At 45.3% G+C, this 25,975-nt stretch overlaps 2 protein-coding genes across 6 annotated transcripts in view; one reads left to right on the forward strand and one right to left on the reverse strand.

Annotated features, from left to right (window-relative positions):
- The first annotated feature begins 1,811 nt into the window (after positions 1–1,811).
- Positions 1,812–18,449, forward strand: PBLD (phenazine biosynthesis like protein domain containing). Of its 4 annotated transcripts, XM_068125111.2 has the most exons (11): positions 1,812–1,887; positions 2,082–2,257; positions 2,354–2,446; positions 2,621–2,720; positions 6,780–6,878; positions 8,156–8,265; positions 12,569–12,598; positions 14,889–14,977; positions 15,095–15,261; positions 15,527–15,589; positions 18,211–18,449. In XM_068125111.2, the coding sequence occupies exons 3-11, from the start codon at positions 2,363–2,365 to the stop codon at positions 18,321–18,323; spliced, it is 855 nt and encodes a 284-aa protein (XP_067981212.1). In that variant the 5' UTR covers positions 1,812–1,887; positions 2,082–2,257; positions 2,354–2,362; the 3' UTR covers positions 18,324–18,449. The 4 variants fall into 4 exon arrangements, with proteins under 4 accessions (XP_067981212.1, XP_067981211.1, XP_067981213.1 ...); XM_068125110.2 differs by lacking the exon at positions 1,812–1,887 and having other exon boundaries at positions 2,156–2,257; positions 2,354–2,504; XM_068125112.2 differs by lacking the exons at positions 1,812–1,887; positions 6,780–6,878 and having other exon boundaries at positions 2,156–2,257; positions 2,354–2,504.
- Positions 18,266–25,975, reverse strand: part of DNA2 (DNA replication helicase/nuclease 2) — a 105,147-nt gene continuing 97,437 nt past the window's right edge. For both annotated transcript variants that reach the window (XM_078783682.1, XM_078783683.1), the window contains 4 exons: positions 20,816–20,905; positions 20,549–20,737; positions 19,922–20,068; positions 18,266–19,529 (listed from right to left, as the gene is read on the reverse strand). In XM_078783682.1, the coding sequence (XP_078639808.1) occupies positions 19,476–19,529; positions 19,922–20,068; positions 20,549–20,737; positions 20,816–20,905 (480 nt within the window). In that variant the 3' untranslated portion in view covers positions 18,266–19,475. The remainder of the gene's footprint in view (positions 19,530–19,921; positions 20,069–20,548; positions 20,738–20,815; positions 20,906–25,975) is intronic.

The following is a 25,975-nucleotide window of genomic DNA, read 5'->3' on the forward strand; positions in this document are numbered from 1 at the left end:
TGTTTGGCATTGAGGACCTCCATCCATTGTTGAGACAGCAGAAGCAGCATGTCCAGAGTAAAGTGACCAAGTCTGAAACCAAATTGATGATCAGAGATCAAGCCATTGGAGAAGAGGAAAGATTTCATATCTGAAGCAAGGATGGATTCCATGACTTTGCTGATAATTGCGAGAAGGCTGATTGGTCTGTAGTTGCTGGGATCTGTTTTTGCACCTTTTTTGTGCAAAGCGGTGATGTTGGCAGATTTCCAAGCAGATGGCAGATGACCATCAAAAATGTAGTGGTCTGGGAGGGTCATTAACCAGTGTGGCAGCTACATTCAAATGTAAGGTGTGCACAGAGGGAGCTGCAGTTGGAGGAAATGTTGAGTTGGATCATGGAGACGGCGTGAAGCTGGAAGGTGTGAAAACATTTTGCTACCTCGGAGACATGCTGAATAGAGAAGGTGGATCAGACTCGGCAACGGTTGCTAGAGTGAGATGTGCATGGAAGAAGTTTCGGGAACTGAGTGGCGTGCTGATGAGGAGGGGAGTGTCGCTGAAGCTGAAGGGAAAGGTGTATGCTGCATGTGTGAGAAGTGTTATGATTTATGGGAGTGAGACATGGGTCATGAATGTAGAGCAGCAACGAAGGCTGGAAAGATTGGAAATGCGAATGGTTCGGTGGATGTGCGGAGTGTCGTTGAGAGAGAGGAAGACAAATGATGAATTGCGAAAGATGATGGGAATAGAGCCTGTGATTGATGCTGTGAAGAGGAACAGGTTGAGATGGTTTGTTCATGTGTTGAGGAAGGATGAAAGTGACTGGTTGAGCAGAGTGATGGAAAATGAATGTAGAAGGAAGTAGAGGACGGGGAAGACCAAGAAAGACTTGGCTAAAGATGGTGGAAGAAGAAATGCGGGCAAGGGGGTTAACAAGGAGAGATGCAGAAAATAGGGCAAAATGGAGAGGATTGTCATGGGGACCGCAAGGCTAACCCCCGCTCTTGCAGGGAAAATGGCCTTAAAATGCATGTTGTTGTTTGTTGTTGATGAAAGGTATTTAGCATTAAATGTTGGGGGAGTGGAAGGGTGCTGCCGAGAGGCATTCTGGGTGGAATTTGTCCGTGACCGATGTTAAAGGCCATTTGTGTGTCGAGTTTTGATTCTGATACCGAGATGTTTTCATGAATGTTGGAGAATGGAACCAGTCATCTGGTACTCATTTTGCTGACCTCAGAAGGATTACAGGCAGAGTCAACCCACCTGGTATTAATTCAACGGCATGACATGGGCTCAAAAGTCAGGACCCTAAGATCTCAAGCCAGCGACCCTAACCGTTAAGCCAACACCATGGTGGCTTGCCCATGGTAGTAAAGGCCTGATTTGGTTGTTGTATTTCAAATCTTCAAAATTTTCAATTTTCAAGCATTATTATTATTATTATTTTTTTGTATACAGGATCGAGGCTCGTGAAAGGGCTAACATTTATCACACAAAAAATCAAAACAGACACAGTATATAACAAGGGGAGCTATATTATAAGGGGAGCGGTAGACAAGATGGGGAGAGAAGGGGAAGCACACAAACATTTGAGACCAGGGACATAGGGAGATCTGTGGGAGGGAGAGGGCTTGGTGGGAGGAGGGGTGGGAAGGGGGGGGGGGAGGGGTGGGAGAAGTATAAAACACAAGGATACTACAAGGACTTCCAGGAAAAAAATTGGTATTTCAAAAAAGTGGATCTGGGGTGAAATTAGCGGGGGTAGAAAAGATCAACGTTCTGGATGGGGGAAGATAAGAGATGGTGGTGAACAGCTGTTTTAAAGACCTGGAGGGAGGAGCGGGATTGAAGAGAGTGAGGGAGTTTGTTCCAGAGGCGGGAGAAAAGAGGAATGAAGGAGTGAAGGTGAGCAGAGAGTCTTGATTTTGGCAGTTTAACCATAAGAGGATTGCTGGCAGATCTTGTGCGACCTGTAGGAATATTGGGGGGACAGCCCAGAGAGAGCTGGGGGAGCAAGGCCGGAGAAGAGTCGGTAGAACACAGTCGGTACTTTAAGGTTGATGGTTTTGATTCAGATGAAAAATTGTTTTCTACACTAGGATTTACCCCGTGGAACAAAGCGACCCAGGCCTTTAACTTGGATGACCATTGGACGTTTTGGTTGATCATTAAACTGCCTGCGCACACAGACTTTGACACTCAGACGTTACTCGACAGTGGGGAGAGTGCATTGATCATCCCGTTTCTGCACCTTGATCTGCAAGACTTTTATTAGGTAAAGTAGTTGTTCCAGACTTTACCTGATTCATCATGTCCATCCATACTCATCTGGTCATCTGTGAGTTACTTGGGAGGGATGTGTTCACACCAGGAGGACGGAATGCGTATCCCACTCTTCGTGGTGGATGCGTTCAGTCGGCGGCCATTTTGTGGAAACCCTGCAGCGGTCTGCCTCCTCAACACGGTGTGGAAGGGTGTCGAGGGTCAAGCACCGGGAACTGGAGGAGGACAGGCTCCATTGGGTCTGGTGTTGGGGGAGGGGGAAAGTGAGACAACATTGTAGAGATGATGTTCAAGGTTTTTAAATATTTGCTTGTTATGCTTCATCCGTTGTTTTCTCTCTGCCATGTTATGCTAGGCGATGGCCGAGGAGACTTACCAGAGTGTGGCGGCCGAAATGAACCTGTCGGAAACTGCGTTTGTACAAACCTTGTCTGAACGAGACACGCTTTCCACTGGTAAGTCACTCCGAGACGTGCAATAGTCACCTGATTCACGTGTTACATGACTTGGCTGTTCATTCCAGTCCATATAAACTCAATGTAGTCTGATGGCATGGTACAAAGGTGGGGTACTTACTTTTTAGCTGTCTAGTGTGGGCTGGATTCCGACCCGGCTATAAACTACTGTCTGATTGGTGCTTTGCGGACAGAGCGAAGCATCACAGTTTGCGTCCCTCAGATGGATGTTAAATTTGGTGTCCCGTCTGCCAGCATTATTTGGTGGGACATTAAAGATCCCACAGTGTCTTTGGTGAATAGTGTGCAAGCTGTGTCTATCTCTGGCGTCCTGAACAAATGGCCCAATTTCTGCTCTGCCTCTGCTTAGGAAGAAGAGATACTGTACAATTAATGATGTGTGTCGTTGGTTGTTATCTCCGTATGCGGGTTTCGGAATGTGGAACGGAGCCTTCCCAGATCTGAAAGGTGTGTGTGTGTGTGTGTGTGTGTGTGTGTGTGTGTGTGTGTGTGTGTGTGTGTGTGTGTGTGTGTGTGTGTGTGTGTGTGTGTGTGTGTGTGTGTGTGTGTGTGTGTGTGTGTGTGTGTGTGTGTGTGTGTGTGTGTGTGTGTGTGTGTGTGTGTGTGTGTGTGTGCAAAAAAATCACCAAAGCAACCAATGTGTGTGTTCCATTAGGAAGGCAAAGGCAAACCCTTTAGGATCGAGGTCAAAGTTCAAATGAAGACCTGCTACTCAATAACAATTTATGACAACGTGCTATGGCAGGTCAAGAGGAACTTCAGTTTCATTTTGATTTTGGTACTCCACGCACGAGAACCGAAAAGCGGAGTTAGGCAATTGGTCCACGTCTGTCTGTCTACAAATGTTTGTTTATGATGGAGGAACACCTTGATTTCAATTAAATGTTGTATTTCCAATACAAATCTGAACATGAAGCCGTAGTTTAGCAGTACGTCGGCTCTGAATTGTACCTAATCGTGCATGCGCAGTTTTTTTATTTTTTTATTTTGGATACAAGATTGAGGCTCGTGTAAGAGCTAACATTAATAGCAAAAAGACAAACACACATAAAACATGATAAAGGGAGTGGGAGACAAGATGGGGAGAGAGGGGAGCACACAAGTACAATATTTGACAGCAGGGACATCAGGAGATCTGTGGGAGGGAGAGGGATTGGGGGGGAGGAGGCATGAGAAGGGGGGTGGGGGCGTGAGGGTGGGAGAGGTATAAAACACATGGACACTGCTAGGACATCCAGGAAAGAAGTTGGTATTTCAAAAAAGTGAATCTGGGGTGAATTAACGGGGGTAGAAAAGATCAAGGTTTTGCATGGGGGAAGATAAGAGATGGTGGTGAACAGCTGTTTTAAAGACCTAGAGGGAGGAGTGGGATTAAAGAGAGTGAGGGAGTTTGTTCCAGAGGTGGGAGAAAAGAGAAAAGAGGAATGAAAGAGTGAAGGTGAGCAGAGAGTCTTGATTTTGGCAGTTTAACCATAAGAGGGTTGCAGGCAGATCTTGTGGGACCTGAAGGAATATTTGGGGGACAGAGCACAGACAGCTCGGGGAGCAAGGCCGGAGAGGAGTCGGTAGAAGACAGAAAGACCACCAACCTGCCTGCGGTGAGTGAGTGAAAGGTCCTCGGAGTTAGCTTCATCGCAGGAGATTCCAATGATTCTGAAAGCTTTGGTTTCAACAGCGTGAAGCCGAGCTAGGTGTGAGGCAGGAGCACCGGCCCAGAGGGGAGAGCAGTATTCCATAGAGCTGCGGATGAAAGCCTTGTATGTGGTGAGGAGCTCAGGTGTGCCAAGGAAGGACTTCACACGACGGATGATGCCCAGTCGGGGACTGGCTTTGGAGGCCAGATTTGAAATGTGGTTTTCCCAGGAAAGATCATGGCAGATAGTGAGACCCAAAAGCTTGAGTAACAGAACTTCTTGGAGAGGATTGTTGAGACAGTAGATGGGAGGGTTGTCCATTTGGTCTTTTCGGAGAGACATAGTAAGAGTGTGAGATTTGTCAGGATTGAAAGACATGTTCCACTTGTTTGACCAGTCTGTGATTTTGTCCAGGTCTGCAGAGAGTGAGGAGGCTGCAGACTGTCGATCTGAGAGATGAGGAATGGAGTGGCAGAGAGTGGAGTCATCAGCAAAGAGATAGAGAGGATTTTCCAGAGAGTCAGAGAGATCATTGATAAAGCCCAGAAAAAGCACAGGACCCAGAACACTGCCTTGGGGAACTCCAGCCAGAACAGGAAGGGGAGATGAGAGAATTCCATTCAGGGCCACACGTTGCCCACGACCAGAGAGGAAGTCTGCAAGCCATGCGTGGAGATTTCCATGGATACCATAGGAGGAGAGTTTTGTGAGCAGAGCAGGGTGCCAGACCGTATCGAAGGCACGTGATATGTCAAGGGAGACAGCTCTGATTTCCTCTTTGGCATTGAGGACCTCCATCCATTGTTGAGACAGCAGAAGCAGCATGTCCAGAGTAGAATGACCTGGTCTGAATCCAATTTGATGATCAGAGATCAAACCATTTGAGAAGAGGAAAGATTTGATGTCAGAAGCGATGACACAAATGAACAGACAGACAGGGGTGAAAACATAACCTCCATCCACCTTTTGTGGCAGAGCTAATCATATCAGCATGATAGAGGGGTTTCAGAGGTATTCCATCATGCCATGTGTGCCGCCATGTTGGTTATATTCACTTATTTGGCAACGATAACATGAGTAGCTCTGCAATCTAGCACGTTAATCTCGTTACCTCCTCCACCTAAGGTGGATGGAGGTTATGTTTTCACCCCTGTCTGTCTGTCCGTTTGTTTTTGTTTGCGAACAAGATATCTCAAAAACCTATGGACGGATTAGGACGAAACTTGCTGGACAGGTTGTGTGTGTGACACGAAGGAGTCGATTTGATTTTGGTGAAGATCTGGATCCGGCTGGTACAATTTTTTGAGTGATTCTTCACCATTGAGTGATATGGCCAACCAGGTGGAGGTGTGCTCTGCCCTGATTGCCGTTCTAGTTATTCTGCTGTTATCCTTATTTCCGACACACCATTTTAAAGGGCAAAAATGTCCTCCGAAGATGACATGTGATGTCGCGCTTTACCTTCACATGACGTACGGATTTTGGCGTGTTAATATTAATATCATTAATATGGCATCTGTCATTATTAAATTTGTTATTGGCCAATTTAAAACAATGCATTTTATTTGGACAAGTCATTAATAAACTAATCGATACAATACAATTAATTTGAACGGGTGGAAGGAGGGTGGAGAGGGAGGGGAAAAGGGGGAAGGGTGAAGGGGGTCACAGGCAAGCATTCAGAGCGGAACCAAACAGGCTACAAAAGTGGAGAGGAAAAAAAACAAATTCCCTTTTTAAGGCCATTTTCCCTGCTAGAGTGGGGGCTAGCCTTGCGGGTCCCATGATAATCATCATGGTTCCCTTTTTGAGGTAGTTGTTTTTATGGTCGGATGCCCTTCCTGACGCCAACCCTTTAGTCACCTCTTACAACACGCCGAGATACGGTGTACCTGTTCTAAACCAGGGCACACCCCGCCATAGAAGTTGAGAGGGTTGTAGATCATTTTATCGCAGGACCACAAATGGCTGGTTTAGTTTAGTGATTGATTAATGGAGTTCAAAACCTCTAGGTTGGAAATCCTTCCGAGGTTGCCTTTAACGACAACCAGGGAATTACCAGTGAACTGGTACTCAATTAGCCGACCTCAGAAGGATGACAGGCTGAGTCAACCCCCCTGGCGTAGATCGCTGAATTAACGCCAGGGGGGTTGACTCAGCCTGTCATCCTTCCGAGGTCGGCTAATTGAGTACCAGTTCACTGGTAATTCCCTGGTTGTTGTTAAAGGCGGCAAAAAGGGTTGGCGTCAGGAAGGGCATCCGGCCGTAAAACATTGCTTCAAAAAGGGGACCGAAAAACAACAACAACCACGGTTCCCGAAAAAGGCCAACCCCCGCTTTGCGGGGAAAAATGGCCTCTAAAGGTGGTTATTTATATTTTTTTATAAAACCTCTTTTTCTGCAGCTTCTCGGTTTTCTCTGCGTTGGTTCACACCAACTCAAGAGGTCCCACTCTGCGGACATGCCACGCTGGCGACCGCCGCAGTACTCTACTCGGAAACCGGTAAGAACCTCAAACACACTCGAACAAATATCGTACAGATACATTCAAATAAACCCCCTGATGCCAAATAAATAACTACCATCCTCCATCGGCACCCGGCGATACCGCCATGCAGCATGAAGACGTGGTATTGGGAGGGAGAGGTTCTTCATAGAAAAAGGGTAATTTAAATATTTGGCACAATAGAATAGACCATTTTGTGCGCCCATGCTTCAACTGATGCCCGTTAAACAGAATGAATAGATGGTGTGTGTGTGTGTTTGTGTGTGTGCATGCGCACACGCTGAGGAGACAGCTTGGTCCATGCATGAGCTGTGCTTCCTTGCTTTGATTGGTGGTGGCGGCCAGTGCACACACACACACACACACACACACACACACACACACACACACACACACACACACACACACACACACACACACACACACACACACACACACACGCATTGCGTCTGGACATTGTACTCAGGAACAAAAATGAAAAGACAACAATGCTGATTGAGATATCAGTACCCAGCGATTTTGGCCTAAACAACGCAGAAATCAAGAAAATGACGAAATACCAGGACATCAAAAATGAAGTCAAGAGATGTTAGAAGCTGAAGAGCATCAAAATGGTACCAGTGATTATAATTGGAGCAACAGGAATGATGAAGAAGAACCTCATCGAGATTTCTAAAATCAGTCCCGGGAATATTACCACAAATGTACAACTGGAGGCAATCTGGGGTTCAGGGACGATCCTGAAAAGAGACCTTGGAACAAAACTCTGAAAAGTTGAACAGGTTGGTCCATGAACCATGATCCCTTACTGAAGCGGTGGTGGATACTTTGGGTCCTGAGAGGACTCAGTTCCACCACCTGAAACCCACAATGGAGATATAACAACCAATGACGCACACAGTTTGTGTGCAGCCCTCTGCTCACTATGGGTTCTGAACTTAATGGGCTGAAACTTAGTAATTTTCCATTTCACACACATTCCTTTTACCTACTCAACTGGTATGGCAAACTTCCCATGAACATAGCAATCCCCTGTTCTACCCAGACCAGCATGGAATTGAATGTAAATGAGTTGTCACCCCCCTGGTGCTTGTTCTGTACCCTGGGCATTGATATTTGATATTTTTTGCGAAAACATTTTCTCGGGGCGGATAATGTATCATCTTCAAATTCCCAGCGGTCGTGCAAGTACGTGGAAGGATGGATGATGAGTGAAGCCAGTTTGAGATTGAAATTGAGCGATGACCGATTGCTTCTTGTGTTCTTCTCTCCAGCAAACCCCAACGTGCATCTCACGTTTGAGACTTTGAGTGGAGAGCTTTATGCCCGGAAAAAGGGAGAGAACATCGTTCTGGACTTTCCTCTTAATCCACCGGTGCCACAAGTGCGTCTTTTTGTCTCTCTGGTCTTTTCAACAGTGTAACAACCTGAACTTCTATTTGATAGTGAAAGCACTTCCTCCAATGCACTGCTGAAAAGGCAAACCTCCTCACACTCTCCGGAGCTCGGTACTTCGAGACCTGCATGTTCCGAACCACATTAATGTCCTTACGTTTCCTTCCGCGTGTTCAGTGCTTACGGGGTGGTTAGAGCAGGTTGTGGCAAGATTACTTTTGTTAGGAATGGAGCAGACCCACCATGCCATGCTTCAATACACCTTGGTTGGACTACCAAGCGTCATTTCAATTAGTTCTCAAATTAGCTGAAAGATCATCTACTTATTACATTTACACAATTTTTGGAGCTTCTTTCGGTGAGGGACCATATTTTTATGGTACGAACAAACATGGGAGATTGTGAGATCTCCTTCCACATTTTTTTCTACCTTATTGGCTCCATACACACCTTCTCTTGATCCAACTTCATCCCAACATTCCTTCCACATTTTTTTCTACCTTATTGGCTCCATACACACCTTCTCTTGCCCCAACTTCATCCAAACATTCCTTCCACATTTTTTTCTACCTTATTGGCTCCATACACACCTTCTCTTGCCCCAACTTCATCCCAACATTCCTTCCACATTTTTTTCTACCTTATTGGCTCCATACACACCTTCTCTTGCCCCAACTTCATCCAAACATTCCTTCCACATTTTTTTCTACCTTATTGGCTCCATACACACCTTCTCTTGCCCCAACTTCATCCAAACATTCCTTCCACATTTTTTTCTACCTTATTGGCTCCATACACACCTTCTCTTGCCCCAACTTCATCCAAACATTCCTTCCACATTTTTTTCTACCTTATTGGCTCCATACACACCTTCTCTTGCCCCAGCTTCATCCCAACATTCCTTCCACATTTTTTTCTACCTTATTGGCTCCATACACACCTTCTCTTGCTCTAACTTCATCCAAACATTCCTTCCACATTTTTTTCGACCTTATTGGCTCCATACACACCTTCTCTTGCCCCAACTTCATCCCAACATTCCTTCCACATTTTTTTCTACCTTATTGGCTCCATACACACCTTCTCTTGCTCTAACTTCATCCAAACATTCCTTCCACATTTTTTCTACCTTATTGGCTCCATACACACCTTCTCTTGCCCCAACTTCATCCCAACATTCCTTCCACATTTTTTTCTACCTTATTGGCTCCATACACACCTTCTCTTGCTCTAACTTCATCCAAACATTCCTTCCACATTTTTTTCTACCATATTGGCTCCATACACACCTTCTCTTGCCCCAACTTCATCCCAACATTCTTTCCACGTTTTTTCTACCTTATTGGCTCCATGCACACCTTCTCTTGCTCCAACTGCATCCCAACATTCCTTCCACGTTTTTTCTACCTTATTGGCTCCATGCACACCTTCTCTTGCTCCAACTGCATCCCAACATTCCTTCCACATTTTTTTCTACCTTATTGGCTCCATACACACCTTCTCTTGCCCCAGCTTCATCCCAACATTCCTTCCACATTTTTTTCTACCTTATTGGCTCCATACACACCTTCTCTTGCCCCAACTTCATCCAAACATTCCTTCCACATTTTTTTCTACCTTATTGGCTCCATACACACCTTCTCTTGCCCCAGCTTCATCCCAACATTCCTTCCACATTTTTTCTACCTTATTGGCTCCATACACACCTTCTCTTGCTCTAACTTCATCCAAACATTCCTTCCACATTTTTTTCTACCTTATTGGCTCCATACACACCTTCTCTTGCCCCAACTTCATCCCAACATTCCTTCCACATTTTTTTCTACCTTATTGGCTCCATACACACCTTCTCTTGCTCTAACTTCATCCAAACATTCCTTCCACATTTTTTTCTACCTTATTGGCTCCATACACACCTTCTCTTGCCCCAACTTCATCCCAACATTCCTTCCACATTTTTTTCTACCTTATTGGCTCCATACACACCTTCTCTTGCTCTAACTTCATCCAAACATTCCTTCCACATTTTTTTCTACCTTATTGGCTCCATACACACCTTCTCTTGCCCCAACTTCATCCCAACATTCTTTCCACGTTTTTTCTACCTTATTGGCTCCATGCACACCTTCTCTTGCTCCAACTGCATCCCAACATTCCTTCCACGTTTTTTCTACCTTATTGGCTCCATGCACACCTTCTCTTGCTCCAACTGCATCCCAACATTCCTTCCAAATTTTTTCTACCTTATTGGCTCCATGCACACCTTCTCTTGCTCCAACTGCATCCCAACATTCCTTCCACATTTTTTTCTACCTTATTGGCTCCATACATTCCTTCTCTTGCCCCAACTGCATCCAAACATTCCTTCCACATTTTCTTCTACCTTATTGGCTCCATACACACCTTCTCTTGCTCTAACTTCATCCCAACATTCCTTCCATATTTTCTTTCTACCTTATTGGCTCCATACACACCTTCTCTTGCCCCAACTTCATCCCAACATTCTTTCCACGTTTTTTCTACCTTATTGGCTCCATGCACACCTTCTCTTGCTCTAACTTCATCCCAACATTCCTTCCACGTTTTTTCTACCTTATTGGCTCCATACACACCTTTTCTTGCTCCAACTTCATCCCAACATTCCTTCCATATTTTTTTCTACCTTATTGGCTCCATACACACCTTCTCTTGCCCCAACTTCATCCCAACATTCCTTCCACATTTTTTTCTACCTTTATTGGCTCCATACACACCTTCTCTTGCCCCAACTTCATCCCAACATTCCTTCCACATTTTTTTCTACCTTATTGGCTCCATACACACCTTCTCTTGCTCTAACTTCATCCCAACATTCCTTCCACAGTTTTTCTACCTTATTGGCTCCATACACACCTTCTCTTGCTCTAACTTCATCCCAACATTCCTTCCACATTTTTTCTACCTTATTGGCTCCATACACACCTTTTCTTGCCCCAACTTCATCCTAACATTCTTTCCACGTTTTTTCTACCTTATTGGCTCCATGCACACCTTCTCTTGCTCCAACTGCATCCCAACATTCCTTCCACATTTTTTTCTACCTTAATGGCTCCATGCACACCTTCTCTTGCTCCAACTGCATCCCAACATTCCTTCCACATTTTTTTCTACCTTATTGGCTCCATACATACCTTCTCTTGCCCCAACTGCATCCAAACATTCCTTCCACATTTTCTTCTACCTTATTGGCTCCATACACACCTTCTCTTGCTCTAACTTCATCCCAACATTCCTTCCATATTTTATTTCTACCTTATTGGCTCCATACACACCTTCTCTTGCTCTAACTTCATCCCAACATTCCTTCCACGTTTTTCTACCTTATTGGCTCCATACACACCTTTTCTTGCTCCAACTTCATCCCAACATTCCTTCCATATTTTTTCTACCTTATTGGCTCCATACACACCTTCTCTTGCCCCAACTTCATCCCAACATTCCTTCCACATTTATTTCTACCTTTATTGGCTCCATACACACCTTCTCTTGCCCCAACTTCATCCCAACATTCCTTCCACATTTTTTTCTACCTTATTGGCTCCATACACACCTTCTCTTGCTCTAACTTCATCCCAACATTCCTTCCACATTTTTTTTCTACCTTATTGGCTCCATACACACCTTCTCTTGCTCTAACTTCATCCCAACATTCCTTCCACAGTTTTTCTACCTTATTGGCTCCATACACACCTTCTCTTGCTCTAACTTCATCCCAACATTCCTTCCACATTTTTCTACCTTATTGGCTCCATACACACCTTTTCTTGCCCCAACTTCATCCTAACATTCCTTCCACATTTTTCTACCTTATTGGCTCCATACACACCTTCTCTTGCTCCAACTTCATCCCAACATTCCCTCCACATTTTTTCTACCTTATTGGCTCCATACACACCTTCTCTTGCTCCAACTTCATCCCAACATTCCCTCCACATTTTTTCTACCTTATTGGCTCCATACACACCTTCTCTTGCTCCAACTTCATCCCAACATTCCTTCCACATTTACCTATCTTTCTGTCCCTCTTCTATCATCCTCCCTTATCCTGTGGTTTTTTTTCATTGACACACCTCCATGCATACATAATAAGTGGATTCTCCCTGAACCGATCTTCTGCAGACCTTGAAAGCAAAATTTTAATTATTTTTATCATTGGAATGTTGTAGCAAAGCCATGAGTGATGTCAGTATCATTAACGGTTTTGTGTGATTTCATGAATCGTGTTTACATGTTGTGCTGCCATGTCTTTGCAGGGTGCCGATGAAGTAAAGGATTTGTTAAAGGTGAGGTCCAACTTGTGTAATCCCCGGTTTATCAATGCAGATCGGTCACCATTCATGGATTAAGTTATTCGTTGTTTGTCATTCTTCTTCTTTCGTATGCAGCACAAGGTTGCTGCTGGAGGTCGCTGATGCAATGACCTCTGCGGGTTAGGGCAGGAATTTGTTCAGGGTGCCGGCGACAGCTCGCAAACTCTTCACGAAGGACACCAGGGGATCTTTAATGTCCACCAACCGGGATGACAGTTTTTAGCTGGGCCGAGATTTTAGCCCAGGCGAGATAGCTTCGAGGCTAGTGTGTATCGGGGAGTGGGGAGGAAGGTTAGGAGCACACCTTCACACTGGTCAATTGTAAAGCCGGCATCTTACTATAATTCACAAAATGTCCGTCCGTCTGTTCCCAGGTACCACAAAAACGGCTGAACCGATCGCAACGATATTTTGGGTGGGTAATCCTGGGACCCCCTGGAGTAAAATAGGCTATATTGATTTTCCAATTTCAGCTTTGGACTCCCGCCTAACGTTATTGTCCCGGGTACCACAAAAACGGCTGCACCAATCACAACGATACACCTCCATGTACGTTGGATTCCCATGGGTGACCCCACTAGTGTTGATAATATGACGTCAATGATCCTACGGTATTTAGTAGAAGTTTATAACTGAAAAAGCTGGACTTACAAGTCGCTAGGGCCGACGTTTCGTCGAGAATCCACTCGCCTTGTTCATGGCAGATTTTGAAGTGAAGAAGCAGCTTGAAAATCGTCACGTGACCTCAACCTTTGGTAGGCTGAATTGGTCTCTGACCAATCTGGGCGTCCTGTGACGATTGCAGATGACGTGGGAGAGACGTTATAGGCTTGTCCCATGTCCGTGACAGATTAAATCGCAAACCGTCTCTTTCGTTGAGAGATGGTGATTCAACTCTTTCCCAAATGGATTCATTTTTACCATGAGCAAAGATGCATCAGCATCGTCAAGATGCAACGTCAAAGATGCTTTGATAAGTCAAGATGACCACTTGACTGTTATCAAAGCTGGGACCATTCACGTCCAAGTGGGTATATACAGCAGAGTTCAACGGCTCTTCATGAGCTGGACGACGATGTTGGTTCGTATGGGCCTTAAGAGTTTGTTGAGATTCTCCTATGTAGGTCTCAGTGCATGAAGCGTCTCCACATCTGATGCCAAACACCAAGTCACGTTTCCTATCCTTCCAGATCTTGTCCTTAACATGAAGTAACTGCTGCGCAGAATTCGGTGTGGTTTATATGATGTAACAAGAAAAAGAGCAATCGGAGATTGCAAACCCTCGCCAGGATGTATTTTCAGTGGTTGTTAAGGCTTTTGTGTTAAAACAAATATGGCGGCCGAACCACGTGATGGATGACGTCATCATTAATTTTTTTCTAAACTAATTTATTCCGAGATTGTGCTCAAGAAATTTCATCTTGATCGGATGAAGTTTTGTACTTGTCGAATTATGACGTTATAATGGAGGCACCGATGACATCATCATTAACATTTTATTCCCCATGGAGAGTTCTTCACAATGAGCCATGTCTCAATTTTTTCTATTCAGCACTTTCGGAGATATAGAGGTGCAAAGTTTTTCGGTTTTTCCAAGATGGCGGCCGAACCACGCGATCTATGACGTCATAATTATCATCAAAAAATTATACAGGTGTAGTTGCACATATGGTGAAAATTTCCTGTCAATCGGACCAACGGTGGCAGAGAAAATCATATTTATTCTGTGCGGACAAACAAACTGACGGAGTCAAATGCAATATCCTCTCCTCGGGCGAGGGTAACAATGTCAAACTTGGAGAGGGATCTTCTCACTTTGTCAGACGGCCCAGCCACATACGCAATGGTCACTCGTGTCATATTCCGGACGTGATGTTGTTCTTACGACTTCCAAATTTCAAAAAACACCCGGGGTAACCACACTCATGGAGAGCGCTCCTGATATTCTCCGCTGTGGTCGGAAGTGTCTGCCCGACGGGAAAGAGAGTGCGAATGACCGACAATTGATGGATCAATGGGTGGTGTGAATCAAAGTGCAAATAGTGTCTTCCTTGACTTGTAAGTGCAGCTTTTTCAATTATAAACTTTTATTGATTTCATTTCACTGGATGAATCATAACACCCTGCATCGATTAACCTACGGTATTCTTTGCAGGATTACACACGAGGCCGGCACGCTGACATTTCAAATCCCTTGGGAATGCATTAACCACATGATGTCATCAGGTCAGCTCCATGAATATGAATGGATTCACGTGTGCAGGCCGCCGTAGGGGACCTTGAGGTGCGAGAGGTGCAATATTCCAGCAGTACTCGGAAACTGCTCGTGTGCCTCTCCGACTCGTACACAAGGTGATTCGAAGTCAAGTGACCACAGGGACATGTTCGCAGAGCTTGTCTAAATCTGAATATGGCTGGCTGTCTGCCATCTCTAGGTGTTTTGACCTCACCTCACCGCATCCGATACAGGCAGAACCTGGAAAGCTTGAGAGTGGATGCTGCAAGTCTGCTCGCAGCCGATAGCGGGGTCCACGTACGTGGGGTCATTGTGACGTTGCGTGGTGATGGGAGACCGTACAATTTCTACTCACGATACTTTGCACCCTGGGTCGGCATCAACGAAGACCCCGTCACAGGTGGGCATGCGAGCTGGTGTGCCAGCATGTTGTTCACAAATAGTGGAAAGATTTCATGACGATTTAAGGCAAGAATCGATTTGCATCATCTTCGTGGTAGAGGACATTGTTGTGGATAGGAGGTAGCATAGTTCCGTCCATGTCTGTCGCACTGGACCCGACTCCACACCACATATTTAGAAACACCGGCCCAAAGTCACACGCAGTAGAATGTAGCGTTGTTTCACCACGACCAGCACCTTAAACCCCACTCTTTCCTCCGCAGGTTCGGCTCACACAGTGCTCGCCCCATATTGGTCGGGCAGACTTGGCATGATGCACCTGCAAGGTGACTCCGCAAACATGTTGCGCCGCTCGGAGCTTGTCTGAACCTATTCATGTGTCTTTCCCCCATTTAAAACTGGTATTACTCAACATTGATACCGCTCTGAGAAGAGCTCAATCCCCCAGGCCACCTTGCATTGTTACGAGCAGACAAGGGAATGGTTAAAAACCCACATGATGTGACGTTATCATGTAGCAGTGTTGACACATGTCAAGCCGGAAGATTTTTTCCAGGTGTGTTCACCTATCGGATTATTACTCTCACCCGAGGAGGATGTTGCATTTGAGTCCGTTTGTTTCTGTCCACACAGAATAAATATGATTTTCTCTGCAACCGTTGGTCCGATCGACATGAAATTTTCACCATAGGTGCAACTCCACCTGTATAAATTTTTTATGATGACGTCATAGGTCACGTGCTTCGGCCGCCATCTTGGAAAAATCGAAAAACTTTGCACCTCTATATCCCCGAAAGTGCTGAATAGGAAAAAATTGATATGGCTCATTGTAAAGAACTCTCCATGGGGAATAAAATGTTAATGTCATATGTGCCTCCATTATGACGTCATAATTCGACAAGTACAAAACTTCATCCGATCAAGATGAAATTTCTTGAGCATAATCTAGGAATAAATTAGTTTAGAAAAAAAAAAATGATGTCATCGGTCTCGTGGTTCGGTCGCCATATTTGTTTTAACACAAAAGCCTTAAAAACCACTGAAAATACATCCTGGCGAGGGTTTGCAATCTCTGATTGCTCTTTTTCTTGTTATTATTGTTCCTCTGTTGGCTGACAATTACTGGTTCAAGAATTATTAATCTTGGTTAAAAACTAGTTCTCATTTTCAGATGAATCTGAGCTAAGTCCTGTTAACATGAAATCCTTGAAATATATTAACCTTAAAAGAGAGCAAGCTACATAATGGTACTTTGTTTAAAACTTATCCAAACAGCATTTGTAAAGTTCAGTTTTAAGGGTAAACTGCTTCAACAGAGACACCATTTATACGTCTACATTTGCGTTGGGACGACCAGCGCTGTTTTTGGAGATGTCTATCAATCCATACTGGAATATTCGCTCATTGCATTGCCAATGTGCCCTTAAACACAGGAGTATAAATAATTTTCAGTATGTTATTTATACTCATGTTTGAAAGTTTACATGCCAGATCATCATCGTCGTCGTCATTTTAGGGCCGTTTCCATGCTTGCGCTTCGCCAAAAGGCATATTTGTGGCCGGATGCCCTTCCTGACGCCACCACAGAATCAGCTGCAGGCCGAGCCTTTGTCTAAAGAGACAAACCCTGTAAGGCAGCAGGGAGATTTGCAATCAGTTTCCTTCTCCTAAGTGGACTGCCTACCAAGGCTAAAGAGTTCCCCCTATCCTGGGTGGATTGGTGAGTGTCACAGCAAGTCCTCACAATGGAGGGTTATGCACACGACACCTCTGGGGTACCGGCCTACTCCAAGATCCTCCAAACATTTAGATCGTGCCCTCAAGAGCACAGTTACCATGGTGCACCACTACGAGGTAGTCTGAAAGTCTTGGCAAGGGTAGAGGGTATGCACCGGAAGGAAGGGCTTACACACTCGGTCTTCTTTTCACTCACAGAGCTATCCGGTGGCCGTAGCTAAAAGCAATGAGTGGTAAACCACATCACACCTTAGTACAGCACTCGACGCGTACAGCCGTACACCTGCCCTGTGAAAAAAAAACAAAAGCACAAGCACCACAAAAGGTCAGCCTCCATTTTAACAGTTAGGACTGAAACATCATCTTTGTGGCAAAGAATGTTAATGTTTGAGAGGGCGTGGCATGGGGGGGGGGGGGGGGTGCATATTGAGTTAAGAAAAGCCCGCCAATATAGCTGTGTACGATGCTGATGCAATGTTAATGGGAATTTATTCACAACCCCCTCAAACCCCCTAAAATCATCTTTGCCATTATCAACATCGCCATCGCATTATTGGATCAAGTTTATCAATTATTTATTAAAAGGTAAATTTAATGATCTAAATAACTCAAGAAAATAAACTATTATATTGTTCACCAGGCTACATTTCTGTATCACCAGTTAAGGTGTCTGCCTCAAGATCTTGGTGTCTTGAATTTGAGCCCCTGTCGTGGTGTTTGTTAAACAACACCACGTTGGTGTTGGCCTGTCACCCTTCCAAGGTCGGCAAAATGAGTAGCATCTTGTTGGAAACGGGGCACTGCATCAGCGGCACATCCGTGCTTCCGGCAATGATACAACCAGCAGCCACAGGTTGCATACAAAATAATAAGACCATTTCATGTCTGAATAACTTTTATTCATGAAAATAAATAGTACAAAAAACAATGCACAAACATGCTGAGGTACAGTTTAGACAAATTTTTAAGTTGAAGTTCCTAACCCGATAAGTTTGCGGATTTGTGGTTCATGGGGATTTTCAAGAACATAACCTCCACGAACAGCAAGGCCCTGCTGTATATACTTGAGCACTGCATGGGGTATCATGTTTTACGAACCTCTCTAGTATGAAAAGAAACGTTTGCTTTTGAATCTAATTTTTCAAGTAGTGATCGATGAAGTTGTTCTGCACCCGTAAAGAAACCATGTGCTCAATCTCTGTGCGTGCAGGCCGTCAATGTTCTCCCAGAGGTGGTGATGTCGACGTGACGATCAGGGAGGATGGTCGTGTTGATCTAGCGGGTCATGCGTGCATCGTGACATGTGGAACACTTCACTTCTGATGCTGGGACAGACTCGACCCTCCAGCATCTTTAGGTTGGATCAGGTGGCCTCACTACACATGAGCCCGTCACCTTAATCTTTAAATTCATAGTAAAGTGTAATAAATGATTGTGTTGGCTTGAAAAGTGTTTCCAAGACGCGTTTGAAAAGAGGCACTGATGGTATCATACCCATAATTTGACGAGGTAGTACAGCTCTCTTTATCCTGGTGAGAGTTCGACAAATCCACCTCATTCACCTCCAAACCTTCCTGAATTCCTACTTTTCAAAAGCCGTTTCATCAGCTTCATTTCGGAGCAGACAAGTGTTGTCCTTGGCGGCATGAATAAAACACGGTGCTGAACCTTTCAGGTAAGCGCATTAAAAAAAAACAGCTGAGGACTACGAACGAAGAAAAGGAGTCGTTTAAAAAGTTCTCAAATGGGAGAATAACTGTGCCGAGTTTAGACCCCGTGTGCTACTTTATTTAACACAAAGCGTGGATTTTTAATTAGTTTCACAAGTGACGCTAAACTTTTCAGGTCTTAATCAAAAAGTTAAAAAAAATTTGTGCAACTTGAATGTGTAATCATTTCCCTGGATGAAAAACATTCCTTACTAATGCCCAGTACCATTATGCGTGCACTTCAAGGAGCACCGACAATCCTAATTATTAAAACTAGGTCAGAATACACTTGAAGCAAAACTCGCACTTTCCAAATCACGAGGCAGAACAGTCACAATCAAGTTCGAAATAACCAATTTGGAGGCATCGGTGCCCCCTCGCCCCCACAGCATCCCGTATTCAAACACTTTTCTGATTCGGCCCCACCGTCGACACAAGTAGCGCAAAAATGGATACAATTTGATGATTAGCTCTTATTACAAGGTAGAGCTTAAGTTGAAGAAAAGTAAGGCATCGACGTAGAAGTGTTCGCAAAGCAGACGTCGGCTCGCATTTGTTTAACGAGAGGGTTTGACCAGCAATTCAAGGTAAGTTTAAAAAGCAGGAAGTGAAACGCACAGACCAAGCGCAGCACTTCCTGGGAGGAATGGAAACTCACGTGCTTCAACAAGGGCACAGAGATGAGCACAGTGCCAGTGCAATTCATTAGTTCCGGGGGAATGAAGATGGAATTGTAGTCATCAGATTGGGAGGACGATGAGAAAGGTCATTCCATGAGGTATGTGTAGGTAGTGTGTGCCTTGGATGGAAGAGGAACCATGTTGGGATGAAGCTCAGAAAGGCAACGGCATGTTTGTCAATTCTCTTTGGAGAGGTTACCAGCAAATTTCACTATGACGTGACGTAAAAGTAAGGTTAAAAATTGCTCCAGTTTTAATAATCACTTCCTGTACTTGATTAAAAACGTCTAATATGGTTAGCACACGAAAGGGAACTCCGTTAAAAGTCCATCAGTTTCCTACCAAACCAAACACGCATGACTGTCCACACCAATTAGCATTCACTATTCAGGACATGTGACTCGTCACGATAACATGTCTGTGTGCACCCGTTCACACAAGGACGACTACGCACACAGACGGATGAACGGGTGCACGCGCTCACATGGACATTCATTACATATTTGACGTTTGAAACCAACACAAAGGATATGAGGCCATGTGTGTCCGCATGATCGAGGAGACGAGCAATCGGTGCGTAGTTACGCAGCGCTGGAGCACATCCGAGCAGCAGCAGCTTGAACTTTGCCCGGGTAAGGGCCACGTTCAACCGGCGCCAATCTTTGAGCAGCCCCCCTTGCTGGAGGGAGAAAATCAAGATGGAGGGCCAAGTTATTGGGTTTGGAATGCAAGGCCATGAATTTGGATTCAACGGTCAGTGTACATTATTATTGATACTGTGATTGATGCTGTGAAGACGCACAGGTTGAGATGGTTTGGTCATGTGTTGAGGAAGGATGAAAATGACTGGTTGAGAAGAATTATGGAAATGAATGTAGAAGGAAGTAGAGGACGGGGAAGACAGAGAAAGACTTGGCTTAAGATGCTGGAAGAAGAAATGCGGGCAAGGGGGTTAACAAGGAGAGATGCAGAAAATAGGGCCAAATGGAGAAGATTGTCATGGGGACCCGCAAGGCTAACCCCCGCTCTAGCAGGGAAAATGGCCTTAAAATGCATGTTGTTGTTGTTGTTGGTCAGCGTACATTATTGGTGTTGTCACTCGGCACCTTTCAGGCTAAAAGTCACAAAGTGTGGTGTTTGCGATCTAAAGAAAGCTCACATTATGGGATGCCACATCACTACGAACAAAACTGACGATGATGGCAGGTTTGTCCCGGCCCTGGTACTTGTCCACAGTATTGATTTCTAGGCCTCGTGCCCAATCGCGTCCTGTAGTCAACTCGGACACGGCCTGTAGCTGTTGTCTATATGGTGCTATGACACCGATATCTGTGGCTCGACATCCGGCCTGCAGGATGGCACTCCGATGTCATTGCAATTCCTGCTCGGAACTTTAAACCTGCCAACTCCTCAGAAGTTAACCCACCTTGACAAGTGCAGCCACGATGCAGGTGACAAGGGCAGCCTCTGTGGGGTTCCTCATGTTACCTCGTTCGGTTAACTCGTGTGCTGGAACCTGCATGTGGAATGTAATGAAAATGCATCACGAGGTTTCTTCCTTTAGACCATATTTAATGCGAGACAAACAACAATGTGAGATAAACCTCAAAAACTTCCCGACAAGTAGTTTTTGCTTCGATAGAGCTCAAGGAATTTTGGGAGAAGAGCACAGAAAAGACAAATGGTGATCTGCAGGTGATCTAATATTTCATCAGGTGATTTCGGGGAAGTAATGAGTGAGGTTTGTCGTTTGACCCCCAGATGTCATTCAGGAGTGAACTCTCAGCACACCATTCAACAAAAGATGAAGCATTCACAGTGGTTGTTATCCCATCTTAACTGCAAGCAATTAAGATCTTATCTTAATTAAGATCTTATCACAGTTTGAGATTATATCATCACTTCACGGTGAGGTCACGTCTTTTCGAAGCTGTTCCATGCGCTCACGCTTTCGAAGCTAAGTGATCCTTCTCAATTGTGTTTTTGTCGAGACTATATCTATCTTTCGGTGTATGTACCTATAGCATATCTTTTGGAAAATTTTCGGTGCTAATTTTTCGTACATGTATACACAATCGTCGGTTAATGCGTAGCGAATATTCTGTGGCCTAGTACTCGTAGGCTTGGCTACCGTACCGTCTCCGACCTTGTGGTTTTGTTTTTCTCTCAGCGATTCGTCGAATGCGTTGCATTTATTTTCGTTCTCTGGTTCGTCCCAGTCGTTCACCCCATACCTCCTTGTTTAATATCTCTACTCAAAAAAAAAAAACCCCAAAAAATATTTCCTTCCCAGGTGTTATTCGTTTATTTGTTGTTCTTTTTTGTTCGTTCGTTCTTCGTTCGCGATCACGCGATCACGTGATTAGAAATGTATAATCTCTCCTGTGAACAACTATTTTCTCTCATATATTATAACACAGTTTTCTTCTTTTCCTACAAAAGGATGCTTTCGTCTTGCTCACCAAATCTATTCATTCCAAAAAATATATATAATACCATCTCTTACAGTTCCTCCTTTCTATATTCCCTAAACTATCCAGAACTCCACCCCTCCTTCAGTGTCCTCAAACATATTTTTGACTCGAAGGTCTCAAACTCATTTTGCAAAAAATGTTCGTTTCCCATGAATCGTACACTTTTCAAAATCCAATCTCACCCCTCCCCTCCAAATCCTCCCCATCACCCATCCCTTTTAAATCTCCCCCCTTGCCCCTTCCCTCCCCTCCCTCCTAAACTCCCCCCACACCCCTCCCCTCCGAGACTCTCCCTCGCTCCTCCCCTCCTAGATGCCCCTCTCACCCCTCCTCAAAGCATCCTCCCTGCTTCTTCCCCCTTCCAACTTCATCTCCCCCAACCTTCTGCCTCACTCTTCCTCCTCCTCAAATAACACCTCACTGTGCCTCACCCAATCTCCATCAAACCTTTTGTCCGCTCCATTCTTCCCTTTCTCCAAGCTATTCTGAAATCTCTGAAATCTCTGACACACCTTCAACAGCTCTCCCTACCTCTTCCTCCTCTTCCACATCTTACCCTACCCCTCCCCCCCCTGTTCTGGACCCGATGCTCCCCCTTCCTCTTCATTAACGGTATGGACCTCAAACATCCGGGGCCTTCGCTCAAACTTGACTGATCTCTCCATACAGGTTGCTTCTGACAAACCAGATGTGATCTGCTTAACAGAAACTTTCCTCCTTCATGATGTCTCTGATGCCTTGGTATCTCTCCCAGGTTACTCCCTCTTCCGGTATGATAGACCTGAGCCTCGTCCTGGAGGTGGGGTTGCTATCTTTATAAAAAACTCTCTTCCTCACTCGCCCTCCACTGCCCTCTCTCCACCTCACCCCCAGGAATACCTTTGGCTACGGCTTCCCCTTCGCTCCCACCTTTTGTTCATATGTGTGTTGTACCGTCCACCAAACAGTGATGACTCCATCTACATCTCGCTGTCTGATAATATGGACCAACTTCTATCTACCCATCCCAACTCTCTCTTCCTCATATGTGGTGATTTCAATTGTCACCATGCCAGTTGGCTGGGTGTGGGTACCTCTCTCACCAGCCATGGCTCTTCAGCAAAGGACTTCTGCGACTCACTGGGACTGACAATCTGTCAATTTCCCGACCCGGATCTCAGTCAACGGAGCATCTTCTCTTCTGGATTTGGTTATGACAAACTTCCCTGAAAATGTCTGCTGCTCTTCTTCTGCTCCAATCGGCTCATCTGATCATGTGCTTGTCAAAGTGGACATCTCTCTGACCATTCTCAGAGAGCCTCCTCAGCGTCGACGAGTCTGGCATTTCACTCAGGCCAACTGGCACGGTCTTCAAGCAGCCATCAATCATCTGGACTGGTCTCCCATCTCTACCGCCTCTGACATCAACTCATCCTGGGAATTCTTTCAAAGTAAATTGCTCTCTCTCATGCACAGATTTATCCCATCTCGTCTTCAGTTGTCATACCCTTCCTCCCGTCCATGGTACACGGAATCTTGTGGTGAGGCTGTTGCCCTGAAACAACTTGCTTTCGTCTCCTGGAAAGCAAATCCAACGGAAGGAAATCTCATTTCCTTTCACAAAGCCCGAAACAAGTGTGTGTCCACCCTCAGGAGAGCCAGGAAACAATATCTCCCACCTTTATACCTCTCCCACCCCCCCCCCCTTCCCATGCCTCTCCCCCAAAGCCCTCTCCCTCCCACAGTTCTCTCGATGTCTCCATGTCTCTCGGTCCCTGCTCTCAAATGTTGTGTTTGTGTCCTTCCCCCTCTCTCCCCATCTTGTCTACCGCTCCCGATGTTATTTGTTTTGTGTGTCTGTTTGTCTTTCTGTGTGATTAATGTTCGCTCTTTCACGAGCCTCGATCTTGTATACAAAAAAAATAAAAAAATAATCTCACCGTTCTCAAGACCGAACTCTCTTGTCTGTCTCCCTCTTCCAAATCCTGGTGGCGTCTGGTCAAATCTGTTTCTGGTGTTTGTTCCCCCTCCATCCCCTCCCTCACCTCAAACGGCTTAACGGCTGACTCCGCACGTGAAAAAGCTGAATGCCTCAACTCTGTGTTTGCCTCGAAATCTTGTGTCCCAAACCCATCCCTCTCTGTACCCACCGTACCCAGCTGCTCCTGGACTCTGTGTCCTTTCCTCCTGACAAGGTGGAAAAGTTTCTGTCAACCCTCGACTCTGATTCTGCAACTGGTCCTGATGGCATCAGCCCACGGGTCCTAAAATCATGTGCTTCCGCTCTTTCACTCCCTCTTTCTGTTCTCTTCACCCTCTCCTTTGCTCAAGGTCATCTGCCATCTGCTTGGAAATCAGCCAACATCACCACTTTGCACAAAAAAGGTGCAAAAACAGATCCCAGCAACTACAGACCAATCAGCCTTCTCCCAATTATCAGCAAAGTCATGGAATCCATCATTGCTTCAGATATGAAATCTTTCCTCTTCTCCAATGGCTTGATCTCTGATCATCAATTTGGTTTCAGACCTGGTCACTGTACTCTGGACATGCTGCTTCTGCTTTCTCAACAATGGATGGAGGTCCTCAACGCCAAACAGGAAATTAGAGCCGTCTCCCTTGACATTTCACGTGCCTTCGATACGGTCTGGCACCCTGCTCTGCTCACCAAACTCTCCTCCTTTGGTATCGATGGAAATCTCCACGCATGGCTGGCGGACTTCCTCTCTGGTCGTAGTCAACGTGTGGCCCTGAATGGGTTTCTCTCATCTACTCTTCCTGTTCAGGCTGGAGTTCCCCAAGGTAGTGTTCTGGGCCCTGTGATTTTTTTTTTTTTTTTTTTTTTTTTTTTTTTTTTTTTTTTTTTTTTTTTTTTTTTTTTTTTTTTTTTTTTTTTTTTTTTTTTGTATACAATATCGAGGCTCGTGAAAGAGCGAACATTAATCACACAGAAAGACAAACCGACACATAAAACATATAACATAGGGAGCGGTAGACAAGATGGGGAGAGAGGGGGAAGGACACAAACACAACATTTGAGAGCAGGGACCGAGAGACATGGAGACATCGAGAGATCTGAGAGAGGGCGAGGGCTTTGGGGGGGGGGGGGGGGCGTGGGAAGGGGGCAGTGGGAGAGGTATAAAACATATGGACACTGCCAGGACTTCCAGGAAAGAAGTTGGAATTTCAAACAAGGTGGATCTGGGGTGAATTAGCGGGGGTAGAAAAGATCAAGGTTTTGGATGGGGGAAGATAAGAGATGGTGGTGAACAGCTGTTTTAAAGACCTGGAGGGAGGAGTGGGATTGAAGGGAGTGAGGGAGTTTGTTCCAGAGGCGGGAGAAAAGAGGAATGAAAGAGTGAAGGTGAGCGGAGAGCCGAGATTTCGGCAGTTTAACCATCAGAGGGTTGCTGGCAGATCTTGTGCGACCTTTAGGAATATTTGGGGGACAGAGCACAGAGAGAGCTGGGGGTGCAAGGCCGGAGAGGAGTCGGTAGAAGACAGAAAGACCACCTACCTGCCTGCGGTGAGTGAGTGAAAGGCCCTCAGAGATAGCTTCATCGCGGGAGATTCCAATAATTCTGAAAGCTTTGGTTTCAACAGCGTGAAGCCGAGCTAGGTGTGAGGCAGGAGCACCGGCCCATAGGGGAGAACAGTATTCCATTGAGCTGCGGATGAAAGCCTTGTATGTGGTGAGGAGCTCAGGTGTGCCGAGGAAGGACTTCGCACGACGGAGGATGCCCAGTCGGTCTTCTGGTCTTCATCAATGATCTCTCTGACTCTCTTGAAAATCCTCTCTATCTCTTTGCTGATGACTCTACTCTCTGTTGCTCTATTCCTCATCCCTCAGATCGGCAGTCTGCAGCCTCCTCACTCTCTGCAGACCTGGACAAAATCACAGACTGGGCAAACAAATGGAACATGTCTTTCAATCCTGATAAATCTCACACTCTTACGATGTCTCTCCGAAAAGACCGACTGGAAAACCCTCCCATCCACTTTCTGAATAATTCTCTCCAAGAAGTTCTGTCACTCAAGCTTTTGGGTCTCACTATTTGCCATGATCTTTCCTAGGAAAACCACATTTCAAATCTGGCCTCCAAAGCCAGTCGCCGACTGGGCATCCTCCGTCG

This window comes from Myxine glutinosa, chromosome 8 (assembly GCF_964187855.1).
Source record: "Myxine glutinosa chromosome 8, kmMyxGlut1.1, whole genome shotgun sequence".
In the NCBI taxonomy this organism is placed as follows: Eukaryota; Metazoa; Chordata; class Myxini; order Myxiniformes; family Myxinidae; genus Myxine; species Myxine glutinosa.